Source organism: Furipterus horrens, unplaced genomic scaffold, assembly GCF_987537825.1.
Source record: "Furipterus horrens unplaced genomic scaffold, mFurHor1.1.pri manual_scaffold_11, whole genome shotgun sequence".
NCBI classification, from domain to species: domain Eukaryota; kingdom Metazoa; phylum Chordata; class Mammalia; order Chiroptera; family Furipteridae; genus Furipterus; species Furipterus horrens.
This window is the reverse complement of record NW_028327181.1, coordinates 34,025,410-34,039,833: the sequence shown is the minus strand read 5'-3', so window position 1 is coordinate 34,039,833 and position 14,424 is coordinate 34,025,410. Positions and strand designations below refer to the sequence as shown.

The window sequence follows — 14,424 nt, the reverse complement described above, 5'->3', positions numbered from 1 at the left end:
TGAGATAGGAGGGTGGCAGTTAGTAAAGGGTTTATCTTTCATTTAACTGAGGCTGTACTGTAACTAGCAGTTCCGTCGTGCTGTAGTGGAAGCAGAATTCTTCCATGTTTTTTTCCCTTAGAAGAAATAAACATATATGGTTATCACCTTCTGTATGAAAGCCCTTTGTATCATTGGTGTTCAGATGGCGGGATGCAGTAGAGGGTTGATCCCAGCATGGACAATTGAGCTGTGTTGTGGCCACAAACTAAACTCCAAATCCTAGCCATGCATGACACAAATGCTTGATCCAGCAGGAGAGTAAGGTGCAGTCTAGTATGAATTTCTTCCGTTGTAAACTGAAGCCTAGTATATTTTCCCTAAAAGACAGCCCGTTTCTTCCTTTGTAAAGTGAAGATAAAGATGGTATCACTTTAAAGCAGCGGTTCTCAACCTGTGGGTCACGACCCCTTTGGGCGTCGCACGACCCTTTCACAGGGGTCGCCTGAGACCATCGGAAAACACATATATAATTACATATTGTTTTTGTGGTTAATCAGTGTGCTTTAGTTATGGTTGGGGGTCACCACAACATGCGGAACTGTATTAAAGGGTCGCAGCATTAGGAAGGTTGAGAACCACTGCTTTAAAGGGTTAGCGGGAGGAAGAGATGAAATGATGTATGTGAGGACCATTCCCTCTGACATACTTCTCTGAACCCTCTTGTAATTAATCTCCTTGCTGACTTTAGAGTTTCTGAACTGTACAATACCCAGTAAGTGTGATGCGAAGAACAGATTATTTTTATTTCTACCCTTAGCTCTGAACAGCACCAGCTGTCCAGCTGTCATCGTGAAGCTTCTGATCCAGTCGTTTAGAGTGGATCCTGAGAATCAGTGTGTTTCTGAAATCGTACCAGTGGTTTTAAATATGACATTTAAATAAAATAAGTAGGGTATGACATACAGCCAGGATTGAGATATTGGTTCATACTAAACTCACATTAGTAACAGTTGCATTTATTGAATGATTCTGTACCGTTAAGTTACTCCACGGATGCTAAGTGCCCCTGTGCTGGGGTGAACTAGGGAAGTCCTAGCCCTGCTTTCAGAATTTATACCTGTGGGGCAGTTGGTAAGGAAACGAGTTTCTAAGAGGTGAACACAGCACTTTGTTAAGTGCTTTACACACACATCTCATTTAATCCTACCAGCAATTCTGTGAAATAGGTGGGCCCCGTTTTCTTTGTGTTCCAGTGGACGAAACTGAGATGTGAAACAGTTAAGAAACTTGCCAAAGCCCACAGCTGGGAAGTGTTGGAACCTGGTTTGAGTACAGGTTTTCTGACTCAAAACCCAATGCAAACTATTCTGTTGTGCTTTTGTTCTCATAACTGTTAGTTACGACATTGATGTTTGTGCATTGACTGGGCTTCCAGCATTTATTTTATACTACTTTAAGCTTAGTTCTCGTTTTTTTCTGGTTATATTTATAATTTACTAGTTATGGTCCCCCTTAATCCCCAAGGTATAAATTCCAAGACACCCAGTTGATGCCTGGACCACTGATAGTACCAAACCCTGTATATACTGTTTTCTTATCTCTACATACATATACTTCATGGCTTCTCTTCGGCATATCAAAATTGACAGCATCACTACTCTTGTGCTTCGGCATTATTATTAAGTAAAAGAAGGATTACTTGAATAACAGTCGATCTGATAACCAAGATGGCTACTAAGTGACCGATGAACAGGTGGGGACAGGTAGTGCATTCAGCATGGGTTCACTGGGCAAAGGGGTGATTCAGGTCCTGGGTAGGAAGGAGCAGGACAGAGTGAGATTTCATCATGCTACTCACAGTGGCACCTGATGTAAAACTTATGATTGCTTTATTTCTGGAATTTTCCATTTAATATTCTCAGACTGATTGACTGTGGGTCACTGAAACAAAAAGCAAAACTGCAGATAAGGAGGGGACTACTGTATATTGGAAAGAACAGTGGCTCTGATTTTTAAATTGTGCATTTGGCTTTTGTGACTCTGAGGCTTTATCTAACATCTATGACTCAGTTTCTTTATTTATTAAAATGAAAATAGTATCAGTCATCTTGCAAGTTGCTTTGAGAATGTAGTGAAATAATCTATGAAAGAAACTAGTATTATCGAAATCAAATAGTTAAGGTCAGTAATGCTGAGTTCCTTTAAAAAATTTTTTTCTACCAAGTTTCTTGCTAAACCATTAAATTGATGATCATGTTTTATTATGGAGTTATGGATACTTCTTAATATTTTTAGCCAATATATTTTCAAGTTTGGTACATCTCTGAGCCAATCTGAAACTTTTCTAAGTGATTGTGGCTATGTAGTCAGTTTTGAAAACCTGAATTGTTACTTTGTGGTCTTCAAAAAAGTTTTAATTAAACCTTAAAATTGTAATGAGGATGGAAGGAAGGAGATATTCAGAGGATTCATGACCCATTCTCAGCTCTCAGGAATTTGTAGCCTAAAATGTCATCTAAACTTTTTTTCTCCATTCGTCAAGAAGAATATCATATAGAACAGAATCAAAAATCTAGCCAAAGTCAATAAGGGAAATCTTGTTTGTGCCATTATTTTTCAGTTATGACACTATTTCATAGAAAGAGATTAAGTTATTGGCCAAGACTCATTGAAATTATGTATGCCCTTCTGTGGGTGCTGTCAGTAAATAGAACTCCCCAATGTGAATGGCCCTTTGCCTGGAGACCCCTTCACTCAGGCTTTTTTGAGCATGACTGCTGTTTACAACCTCTAATGACTGCCTGATATGCTTTTCTTTTTTCTCCCCAGGTCAGTAAAATTGTGTCAAATGTTCCTCAGTTGGAGTTTCTAAACCTGAGTTCCAACCCTCTGAATTTGTCGGTTTTAGAAAGAACGTGTGCTGGGTCCTTCTCGGGGGTTCGCAAACTTGTCCTCAATAACAGCAAAGCTTCTTGGGAGACAGTCCACACACTACTGCAGGAGTTACCAGAGTAAGCCCAGAGAGCGTGACGGGGGGCTGCGTGGTCATCTGTGTTAGCACATAGAGCTCTGGCTGGTCTCCCACCTCCGAAATGCTAGAGTGCCGCTGTGATGGAGGGCGGCTGTACAAGCGAAGTGGTGACAATGAGGGTGTGAGTGTAACTCGGTAACACTTGGGTTGAAATGCTTGTTCCGTGTTGAGTAACACCAGGACATGGGATATGTCATTCTTTGGCTAGAAAATATCCCTGAGAAGCACGTATCATTCTAGATCAACCCAGCCTTTCTCCCTTTTAATCTTCTGATTACCTGATTTCAGAATTTTGCCTCCACCCTTTTCTGTAGGAGGGGAAAAAAATCACAGTATCTCTAACTATATTAACATGGAGATGATTAAGTACATAGCTGGCCTCATTGGAAATGAACCTGATATTATTTTTAGTAGTTTAAGCAAGAAATTATACTTTTGTCACTTTAGAAATGTCTTGTTTGTTTCTATATATCTTTGAATATGCATAATGTTAAAAGGAAGTAGTTTAAAGAACTACATGAAGCAGTAGGTTCTTTGACTATAAATATGAACATTCGTGAAGCCATACAGAATTTGTTCTCACCCCAGAATTTGCTCTTAATCCATCTTAGTGTCTCACTGTCACTCAATGGGATTGGTTTCCTCTAACATGCAGAGAAGGAGCTTTTAAATCCCAGTTCCGCTTTCTCATCATGTGACCTTCGATAAGCTGATGATCCTCTTTGAGGTCTATTTCCCTGTTTATAATATGCACATAATTATATCTACCTTGCAAAAATGGAAGTACAGTCTATAAAGCACCTGGCATAGGGCCTGACACATAGTAGGAATTCAGTAAATGGTAGTGTTTATATTCTAAATATGTTTTCATGTTGTTTCTGGAATTTTCTTCCGTCTTCTCTCAACTTATGCCCCTCTTTCTAGGTTCTGCATCCTTTCCTGATTATTCTAACTATAATCGTAATTCCATTCCTATGTGAGATACTGCTGTACTTACAGTTAGTAGTGCTTAATTAAGCACAAAATTAATTTAGTACTTGGTTATATGTTTCTCCACTGTATTCCCAGCTGTATTTTAAGCTTCAGGAAGAGATCTTTATATTTTCTCTACAACACCTAGGAGAGTCTCACACACAGTAGGCACTTATTTATTTCTTGAATAAATGAAAATAAATACAAAGTAGAAAATTAACTGCTTTAAACAATGAAACGTTTCCTTTTTTCTCTGCAGTTTGGAGGAACTCTTCCTGTGCCTTAATGACTATGAAACAGTGTCTTGTCCTTCCGTTTGCTGTCATTCTCTGAAGCTCCTACACATAACAGACAACAACCTGCAGGACTGGACGGAAATTCGGAAGTTAGGTGTCATGTTTCCTTCTCTGGATACCCTCGTCCTGGCCAACAATCGTCTGAATGGTATTGAGGAGCCTGATGATTCGCTGGCCAGGTTGTTTCCTTGCCTGCGCTCCATCAGCCTGCACAAGTCAGGTGAGGTGCGGGCTTGCTCTCCGTCAGCACACGAGCTGATGGGCGCTTATGCATGAGACCCAGTGGAAGTGCATTTCTCTGTTGTCCTGCCTTCTGATAGGACGCGTTTGTGGGAGCCACAGGCAGATGCCTGTCGATGTCTGTGTTTAGGGCCTTCCTCATCCTAAGCTGAGGGGCATGGCAGCACATCAGCTGTTTACCCGACATGTATCAAAGGGGTCATGCTCTGAAATGAGTGAGACTGAGAGAGAATAATGAAAGGCAGCGTGAAAGAGAACATAAGGAATTATAAACTAGACCGTTTTGTCTGGATTTAGGTTAGGGAATCCCCACCTGCTATGCCTTTCCAATGTTCTTTTTCCTTCTGTAGTACTTATACATGTAATTGGCTGCCAGTTTGTTGCCACCTAATTCTGTGTATTGCAAGAGTGACTACTTTTAGCCTATTTAAAAAAATTAATAAAATTTAGTTTTTAGAGAAGTTTTAGATTCACAGCAAAATTGAGCAGAAAGTTCCCGCATGCTCCCTGCCTTCACACGTGCCCAACCTCCCCTACTGTCTTCATCCTGCACCAAAGTGATGGCATTTGGTACAATGGAACCTACACTGACACATCATCGTCACCCACAGTCCATAGCTTACACTAAGGTCCACTCTTGCTGTTGTGCATTTATAGGTTTGGAAGATTTATAATGACATGTGTCTACCATTGTAGCATCATACGTAACAGTCTCACTGCTCTGGCAATCCTCTGTGCTCCGCCTGTTTATCCTCCCTCCCTGCCCAGTCCCTGGCAACCACTGGTCTTTCGACTGTCTCCATAGTTTTGCCTTTTCCAGACATCATGTAGTTGGAATGCAGCATTTTCAGATTAGTTTCTTTCACTTAATAATATGCACTTAAATTTCTTTTATGTCTTTTCATGGCTTGATAGCTTATTTCTTTATAGCCCTTAGGGTCTCTTAAACTCAACCTGTAGTAGCCCAGTGTCTGGATGGACCCCAGTTTACCCATCCACTCACAAACTGAAGGGCATCTTGGTTGTTTCCAAGTTTTGGCAATTATTAATAAAGCTGCTGTAAACCTACATGTGCCGGTTTCTGTGTAGACATAAAGTTTCAGTTCATTTGGGTAAATGCCAAGGAGGGTAATTGTGCTAGATCAAATGGTTGAGAGCATGTTTAGCTTTGTAAGAAACTGCCAAACTGTCTTCCAAACTAGCTGTACCACTTTGCACTCCCACCAGCAAGGATTGAGAGGGCCTGTTGCTTCACTTCCTCATCAGCATTTGGTGGTGTCGTGGTTTCGAATTTTGGCCATTCTACTAGGTATCTCATTGTTGATTTAATTTGCAGTTCCCTAATGACATACACCGAATATGTTTTTATATACTTTCTTGCCATCTATATATCTCCTTTGGTGAGGTGTCTGTTTAAGACTTTTGCCCATTGTTTAGTCAGGTTGTTCATTTTCTTATTGTGGAGTTTTAAGAGTTGTTTGTGTATTTTGGATAACAGTCCATTATCAGATGTGTCCGTAGCACATACATTCTCCCATTACGCGGCTTTTCTTCTCATTCTCTTGACATCATCTTTCAGCCTATTTTTTAAAAACAATTGCATAACTAAAAATAACCTACAGCTGGAAAAAAAACAAAACAGTTGAATTCACCATAGAGGTTATAAGCGAGGGAGCTAAGTTTTAAAAACTAGCATCTTACATAAGGAAGATGTTGTATCACTTGTCACCCTTTGAGCTGACTTTGTTTTTCCTCCTAGAGGGAGATGCCATTTAGAAGGGAAGAGGATGGTTACACACCAGAATCCTCAGAAATTGCGCCTCTGCCTTTACCATTGCTGAAGGCTGAGAGTACTAGGAAGGGACTGCATTCTGTGACATGGATTTAATGTGTTGTAAAATTGACCAGCATCATTATTACAGGAATGTTGTTCCTACCAGTGTCAAGTAGTGACTTGGATGATGCATTTGCTTGCAGCTATAGGAAGAGTTTTGTTTTAGGATTAAACTTAATTAGTTGCATGTTCTTTTTGCTTAAAAGTTCAGGTTTTTCTTTTAAATTTTTTTAGTGTTTTCCCTGTCCCCAGAATGAGGACCATATGAAAGAGATATAATATTTAGTTTCTGGTTCTGTTGACCTTGCCCCATTTTAGAATTTGTTTGGTAAAAATCTGAGTCTGACAGTGTCGACTCTGATCAATATTTATGTTCTGTGAGGCTATAACTTGATGAATAGGTTAATCACATCACTTTCCTGTGGTCATGGCATACATCCTGCTGATTGAAACCACCGGTCACTCCCTTTACAAGCCATGTGGGTAGAGAATGAGCAGAAGAGTGGATGCTGGAGAGCAGAGGTCTCTTCCTGACCACAGGGCAGAAGAGACCATAAGGAAGTGTTCATGCAGTTTAACTGTGTTCCATTCTTTCCTTGGATAAAAATGTTCAAGATCTCCAACTAGTTTACAATTATTTTAACATTTCACGTATTATTAATTGAAGTCATTTTTGCTATATTTATCTTCTTGTGTCCTTTCTTGAATTTATGTAAACACTATATTTCTCAAATTAGGTTTGCAGTCCTGGGAAGACATTGACAAACTGAATTCATTCCCCAAACTTGAAGAAGTGAGACTGTTGGGAATCCCTCTTCTGCAGCCATATACCACCGAGGAACGAAGGAAATTGGTAATAGCCAGGTCTGTTGTCCTGGTGACTCTGCCTCTCTACCCCTTGGGGGCCTTGGTATCTCATTCTAGGAGTGGTGCCCAGTTTAGGGTGGCGCGCATGACAAATGGATCTAACTTGCGGGCAGACTATGCTTGAAGGAGGTCCTTTTATAGCTTGAAATTCTGGAAGGAAATGCAGCAGAATGAGGCAAATGTGAAATGTAGTTGGCTTGCCAAGACCACTGCAAAATTCTCTCAAAATCTATTTTATTTTAACTTTTTGATACTTATAATTTTTGAAGTTCTGTTTTAGGTTATGAAGTAAAACTAGATACAATAGGAAATCAGTTGTCCTTATTTTCATTAATGTAGTCGTTATGTGGAAGGTCACCCTCCCCTCTACACCCCTACTCTTATTAGGGATTTCTGGACCCAAGAGTAGGTAGGACAGTGACATGTACAGCTTGAAGCAGCTAGAGGAGCTCAAGACCTTCGCCCATTGTCCTTTATAAGATTATAGAGGGTCTTAAGTCTGAGAGGGGGTAATTGTTATTTTTTATTGTTATAAAAAATTAATTAATCTTTTTTTTTTTTTTTTTAAGAATAATATAGGAAGGGGTGAAGCAGGGGAACTTGTGTGGACATGACCCGTGGACATGAACTAAGAGGGGTGGGATTGCTGGGGATGGGGGGGTGCTGGGCGGAGGGGAGCAAAGGGGAAAGAATTGGAACTATTGTAACAACATAATAAAATATACTTAAAAAAATAAAATTAAATTAAAAATTGAATTAAACATATAAAAAATGTAAATACCTAAAAATAGGGCTGTTTCATTAGTGTAAAACTTAAAAGAGCAGCATTTATATTTTCTTCTTATTATGTAGATCAGCATAGCTATGACTTCTGTATTGTAATCTTCCTTTGACTCCATGTCTTTCCTGTCTCAGACTCCCAAGACTACTGAAATGGCCCATGAGAGTTTATTTTTATATGTGCCTTTAGTAGCAGTAATATTAGGCTTAAGATGTAAAGGGCCATGGAACTTTGATTTGATCTCTTTGTGTATTATACACAGTAGTCTGAAAAGAGAAAACAATGGGTTTAGGGTTCTCTAAAGTTAGAGCGGTCATTTAAACAGGGCATTGATCTTTCTGACCAGTTAACACCTAGCAGATCTTTACTGCTTTCCAGTTGTTAACATACACATTACTATCTCACTGAAGAAGTAAGTTTCAGCATATTTTTCTTCTAAGAGGAGTAAGTCATGCAGTAGGTCTTGTATTTTGTTTTTTACATACTTCTTTTGTAAATATAATGAATTAATTCATGAAGCATATAAGCCTTTGTACTGGCTACTCTGTAGACTTACTGTTTTGATGCCATTAGCCATGTGTGACTGTGGGGTCCCTGAAATATGGCTGCTTTGAATCGAAATGTCCTGTATGCAAAATATGCATTGATGTCAAATACTTTATATGAAAAAGAGAATGTAAAGTATCTCATTAGCTCCTTTTTAGTCTTGATTACAGGTTGAAATTATTATATGCTGCATTTATTAGGTTAAATAGAATATAGTGTTAAAATTAAGTACATCTGTTTTATTTTTACTTTTTAAAATATGGCTTCTAGAGAATTTAAAATTACATATATGGCTTTCATTCTGTTTAAGTTGGACACTGAAAAATGAGTTACAATAATGAAAAGTTAGTGTCTCACACAAAAGTGAAACTTTAAATATTTTTCGTCTTTTTGTTTTATACCACTTTAGTTTGTCAGTAGTTACACTCAAGCAGAGCTGCCCTTTCAAGAAACTAAGATGAGCTTCAAATCAATAATTTTATTTCCAAAGCTAAATATTTTAAATATCTTAAGATGTCCTTATTTTGGTTTTTATTTATAGACTGCCATCAGTTTCCAAACTCAATGGCAGCGTTGTTACAGACAGTGAGCGAGAAGATTCTGAGAGATTTTTTATTCGTTACTATGTGGATGCTCCACAGGAAGAAGTGCCATTCAGGTAAAAATGCCTCATTACTTTAGCAACACTTTAGCAAGTATTAAAGCAATTTAAAACTTTTTTATAGAGCAAAATCTAATAATTTATTATTGGACCCTCTTAGAGGATATGGTGATAGGTTAAGAAATAAAGACACACAAAAGCAAACCAATTTTATCTCATTTTCCACAGTGTATTTCTGCTTCCTCGCACTGGGTAAGTGTTTGACTGCTTCTCGTCGCTCCCACTCCATGCTCCATATCATTGACCCCTCTTAATCCTCTTCTCCAGGGGGATAAGTTCCCTGTGCCCCACATTGGTCTCTTTTTTCACATTGCATCTGCATTTAGGATAAACTACATTCTGCAATTTGGAAGATTTGGCAAATGTGTACTACGTTTAGAGAATATGCAAAAAGGACTGGAAAACAGACTCCAGGAAATATTAAAGAAATTTAGTATGTAAGAATATGAAGAGTTAATATATATTGTTTGGTGAGGAACTACCTTTAATACTGTGTAAATATAAAAGGAAATGTGACAGGTATCATATAGGTAAATATAAAAGAAAGAAGTATTTCCAAAACAGTTTTCTAGGTATTGGTAACTATACTCAGTCACCCAAGTAGTTATATACTTTCCAATGACTTTAAGAACAATATGAAATCCCATTTAACCTGAGGAGTTTCAGACAGACAGGATACAGGTTAGGATTGAATTGTCAAATCACTTGGTCCTTCTGGTTACAAATTTCTGTGATTCTAATTCATTCTTACTAAACATAGCCGTTTTCCCCCAAAGTTCTCTATTATTTGTAGACTTTAAAGGTGTCAGCATCCTGTAAGGTTCAGTCAGTGTTGCATAAAAAGACTTTGTGGTATTATTAGTATCCAATAGAATTTTAAAGCCTAAGCATTTTAAAAATATTAGACAAATTAAGTAAGGATTTAGAAGGTAACTTTTTAAAGTTAGCTAAGAATAGCCAGATAGAGAGAAATAGATATGACCGTGCCTTTTAATACAACTGAACTAACGAGCAAAACAGAGACAGACTCAGAGAGAGGAGGCTGACAGCTGTCATGGGTGGGGGTGGTGGAGTCATTGAGCAAAAATCAGAGAGAGGACAAAAATCTCATGGGCAAGGGCAACAGTGTGGTGATTGCCGGGGGTGGGGGTGGGAGGAGGTAGAAGAATATATTGGGGGGATAGGGCTGATGGATGGAGACTTGACTTAGGCTGGCGAACACACATGCGTTATACAGATGATGTGCTGTGGGATTGTGCACCTGGAACCCGTATAATTTTGTTAACCAGTGTCACTCCAATAAATTCAATAAAAAGGAAAAAAATAGAAGGTAACCTTTTAAAATTAGCTAAGAATAGCCAAGTAGAGAGAAATAGACATTACCATACCTTTTAATACAACCCAGAAATATTAGGTTAAACTGCATGAAATTTTTTTTAGGTAAAAAATGGTCTAATATCTCTATACCTTCATTTGATTCAAACTAACATATTAATGTAAGAACTAAATATCCTAGTTTTCCATTATAGTTTATCTGACTTCCAATCTGCTGCAGAAGGATGTGTGTGTGTGGGTGGGTGAGTGTGGGTGTGGGTGGGTGTGTATATATATACAGTGAATTGTTCTCTGTCTCTGAGGGCATAAGTGTCCCAAAGGGCATCTGTGTCTCGATACTAATTGCTGTTCTTGAAAAAAGGTCATAGAAACCATCTTTAATTAGGGAAAGAATTTGTTGGAAGGGTACTGAGAAACTAAAAGGATTGTTAGGCAGGCTGCAGGACTAGGAGACGAGGACAGCCAGAGTTTTAGCTCGTGTGTTACATCTCTCTGCTGGTGCTGTCACATCTAGACACTGCAGTGCTGGACACTTGCAGCTGTGTCGTGGCTTTTGATACTCCCCTAAGTCATGAAAATAATCTCTCATTGATCTTTACTTCATTCTGTAGGGGTCAAAAATAGCATCTGACCAATTGATTGGCTATATTTAAGGCATGTGCTCATACTCTTGTTTCCCAAGAGATAAGGAGAGGGATTATCTGCTTTGCTTTGGCTTCTGCAGTGAGGCAGACTTAGGACTTTTCCCCAAAAAGGAACAATTCAGCAAAAAGAATATCTGCTGTAGTCTGTCAGTTTCACACTCAATATCTATACATATATCTTTTCCCCACAGTTACATTTTTAAAAAATGATTCTTACCTGCTCTCATGTATTCCTTGTACAGATGATTTTACTGTCCCTGAAATTAGATTACCCATTTATTCTTATCCTAAGCAGTCTGACTGATTACTACAAAAGATGCATACAGTCAAGCTATTTTAATTACCCCTCTGGAGATCCAAGATGGTGTTGGAGTAGGTGGAAGGTACACTCACCTCCTCCCAGGACCAAACTGGAATTACAACTAAAGCATAGAACAATCAGCTTGAATAACCACTGAAAACTAGCTGAACAGAAGTCTCATAACCAAGGATTTACAGAAGAAGCCACATTGAGACTAGTAGGGAAGGGCAGCGCATCCACACGCTGTAGTTGAGAATTGGAAGGGTTATCTCATCTGCAAAGGTGACCGCTGAGGAGTAGCAGGTCTTAACCCCACACCATGGTTTCCAGCTAGGAGATCTAGTGCTGGGGAAAGGAGTCCACATAATATCTGGCTCTGAAAATCAGTGGGGATTCCGTCTGCCAGGATGAGGTGGGAGTCCGCTAGAAACCCAGTCACCCTTTTAAAGGGCCAGGACAGAAAAATTTCATTCACAGCCATTTACCCCAGGCTTTAGCAGATGGAAGACAGCTCAGAGCAAACTGAAGTCATACAGGAGGAGATTGGGTTGTATGGCTTCAAGGAGAGGGCTAAAGAGACAGCCACCTTTATCCCAATGCTGTCTCCCACACAGCCCACAGACGCTATCTTCCCTGGGTCAAGCACTCTTCCCTCCATATACTCAGGCTGAGTGGATACAATAGTCCCATTTTCCTGACCACCTTTGGCCCTGCCCTGCCAAGCTTGTGCCTGGTAGAGGAGTTTGCTGGCTGCAGCCAGCCTAGGCCTGTGGTGCAGACTTTCTTGGAAGGCTCTTGAGGAGGTTCATTTTCCCACAGCCTGCCCACCACGCACCCCAACTGGCACTACCATTCTTGTGTAAGGCCCTTATTCCACACATCCACATCTTGGTCTGTTTTAGTTTGATGAATTCCACTGGCCTTACCTGAAAACTCCCCAAGACCACAAAGGTTCACAGGCTTCAGGCCAATGGCAAGTGGCCTTAGTGGACCCTGGGACTTCTGTTTAATGGTCTCAGATGCAGCACTGGTACCAAGACTGAATCTGTATCAACCTGGTAAACATTACTCACTCTTACCTGGTGATTCACTGAGAACCTGCCTCACATAACTTGCATAATACCTGTGGCTCCTTCAGGGACTAAGCCTAACAGGTAGCCCACAGGTGGAAACTTATCTTCGAGTGCCTTGGGCCTTTTGCTGACCTGCCTCCAGCCTTGGTACTGGTGGAAGCCAAAATTGGTATGGAGCTTGGGTGTTTCCATGTGCACCCAGGCCCAGCAGAGGCAGCCACAAACTGGATTGTTTGGTAGCTCCAAACAGGTAGCCCAGGACCAGTCACAGGCAGTGTCTGACATTGACATGCCCCAGAGTGCCTTCCGAGAGACCTGAGAACTAACACACCCAGTGGCTACCTTGAGATATCAGAGTACAACCCAATTAACTTCTCAAGCCGAATACCAAAAGGGAGATCTTAGTAGGCACCAGATTCTGCTGGGTTGAATTTCACTGAATGAGATCAGCTCTTGCACAGCAGTTCATACACTGTGGTTGAGGTCAATCCTCGTAGCCAACCTGAGGGTCAAATCCACCCATGGACAGGATGGGCCAACAGCAATCAATACTCAACTACAAAAGGAGGGCTAATGTAACCCACCCAAGGAACAGTCCTGGAGCACCATTGAACCACACGAGACACCTACTACCTAAGACCACCCTACCATGACAGGGAGATATAGATCTTCCTAATACACAGAAACACAGAGAGGCAGCCAAAATTGGGGGGACCTAGAAACATGCCCCAAATGAAAGAACAGAAGAACTCCCAGAAAAAAGAATTAAATGAAATGGAAGCAAGCAACTACCAGATATAGCATTTGACCCAATGGTTATAAGGATGCTCAGGGAACTTAGGGGAAAAATGGATGAACTGAGTGAAAACGTAACGAGATAGTAAACATATAAAAGGATATAGAAACCATAAAAAATAACCAGTGAGAAATGAAGAATATAATATCTGAAATGAAAAATACACTGGAAAGCATCAGCATCAGATTAGCTGAAGCAGAGGATTGAATCAGCAATTTGGAAGACAAGGTAGCAGGAAACACCCAAAGAAACAAAAGAAAAAAAATAATAATGAGGAGGGACCTGTGGGAGAGCATGAAGCATTATGACATCCACATTACCAGAAAGAAGAGCAAGAGAGTATGGGATCAAGAACTGATTTGAAGAAATAAGGACTAAAAACTTCTCTAACCTGGTAAAGGGAAAACACCCACAAGCCCAGGAAGCACAGACAGTTCCAGTAAAGATAGACCCAAAGAGACCCACAGCAAGACACATCATAATTAAAATGGCAAAGGATAAAGCCAAAGAGAATATTAAAAACAGCAAGAGTAAGACAGTTATGTACAAAGGAGGCCCCATAAGACTGTTAGCTGATTATTCAACAGAAACATTTCAGGCCAGAAGAGATTGGCATGAAATATTCAAAGTGATGAAAAGTAAGGACCTACAACCAAGACTACTCTAGAGAGCAAGGCTATCGTTAAGGAGAAATAAAGAGCTTCCCAGACAAGAAAAAGCTAAAACAGTTCATTAGCAGCAAACAGTATTGTAGGAAATATTAAAGGGACTTCTTTAAGAAGAAGTAAGGAATTTTTAAAAAATTAATTATAAAGAAAATGGCAATACATGAGTACATATCAATAATCACGTCCAGTGTGAATGGATTAAACGCTGCCATCAAAGGACATAGGGTAGCTGAAAGGATGAGAAAGCAAGTCCATGTAAGCACATGTATATAATTCCCACTGTGGCCCCGCTGCCTGCTTATGCCTACTTTCTCACTCACTAGTGGCTGTAGGCACCAAAGCCCGATGTCTTCCTTCTTTCTTGCAATGGAAATGGCAGCCTGCCTGATCTGGCCTA

The 14,424-nt window shown here is 39.9% G+C and overlaps 1 protein-coding gene across 2 annotated transcripts in view; it reads left to right on the top strand.

The window, feature by feature from the left end:
- TBCEL (tubulin folding cofactor E like) overlaps positions 1-14,424 on the top strand; it is a 54,592-nt gene that overhangs the window by 23,362 nt on the left and 16,806 nt on the right. For both annotated transcript variants that reach the window (XM_090291909.1, XM_090291908.1), the window contains exons 4-7: positions 2,812-2,993; positions 4,245-4,501; positions 7,093-7,219; positions 9,091-9,207. In XM_090291909.1, the coding sequence (XP_090148035.1) occupies positions 2,812-2,993; positions 4,245-4,501; positions 7,093-7,219; positions 9,091-9,207 (683 nt within the window). The remainder of the gene's footprint in view (positions 1-2,811; positions 2,994-4,244; positions 4,502-7,092; positions 7,220-9,090; positions 9,208-14,424) is intronic.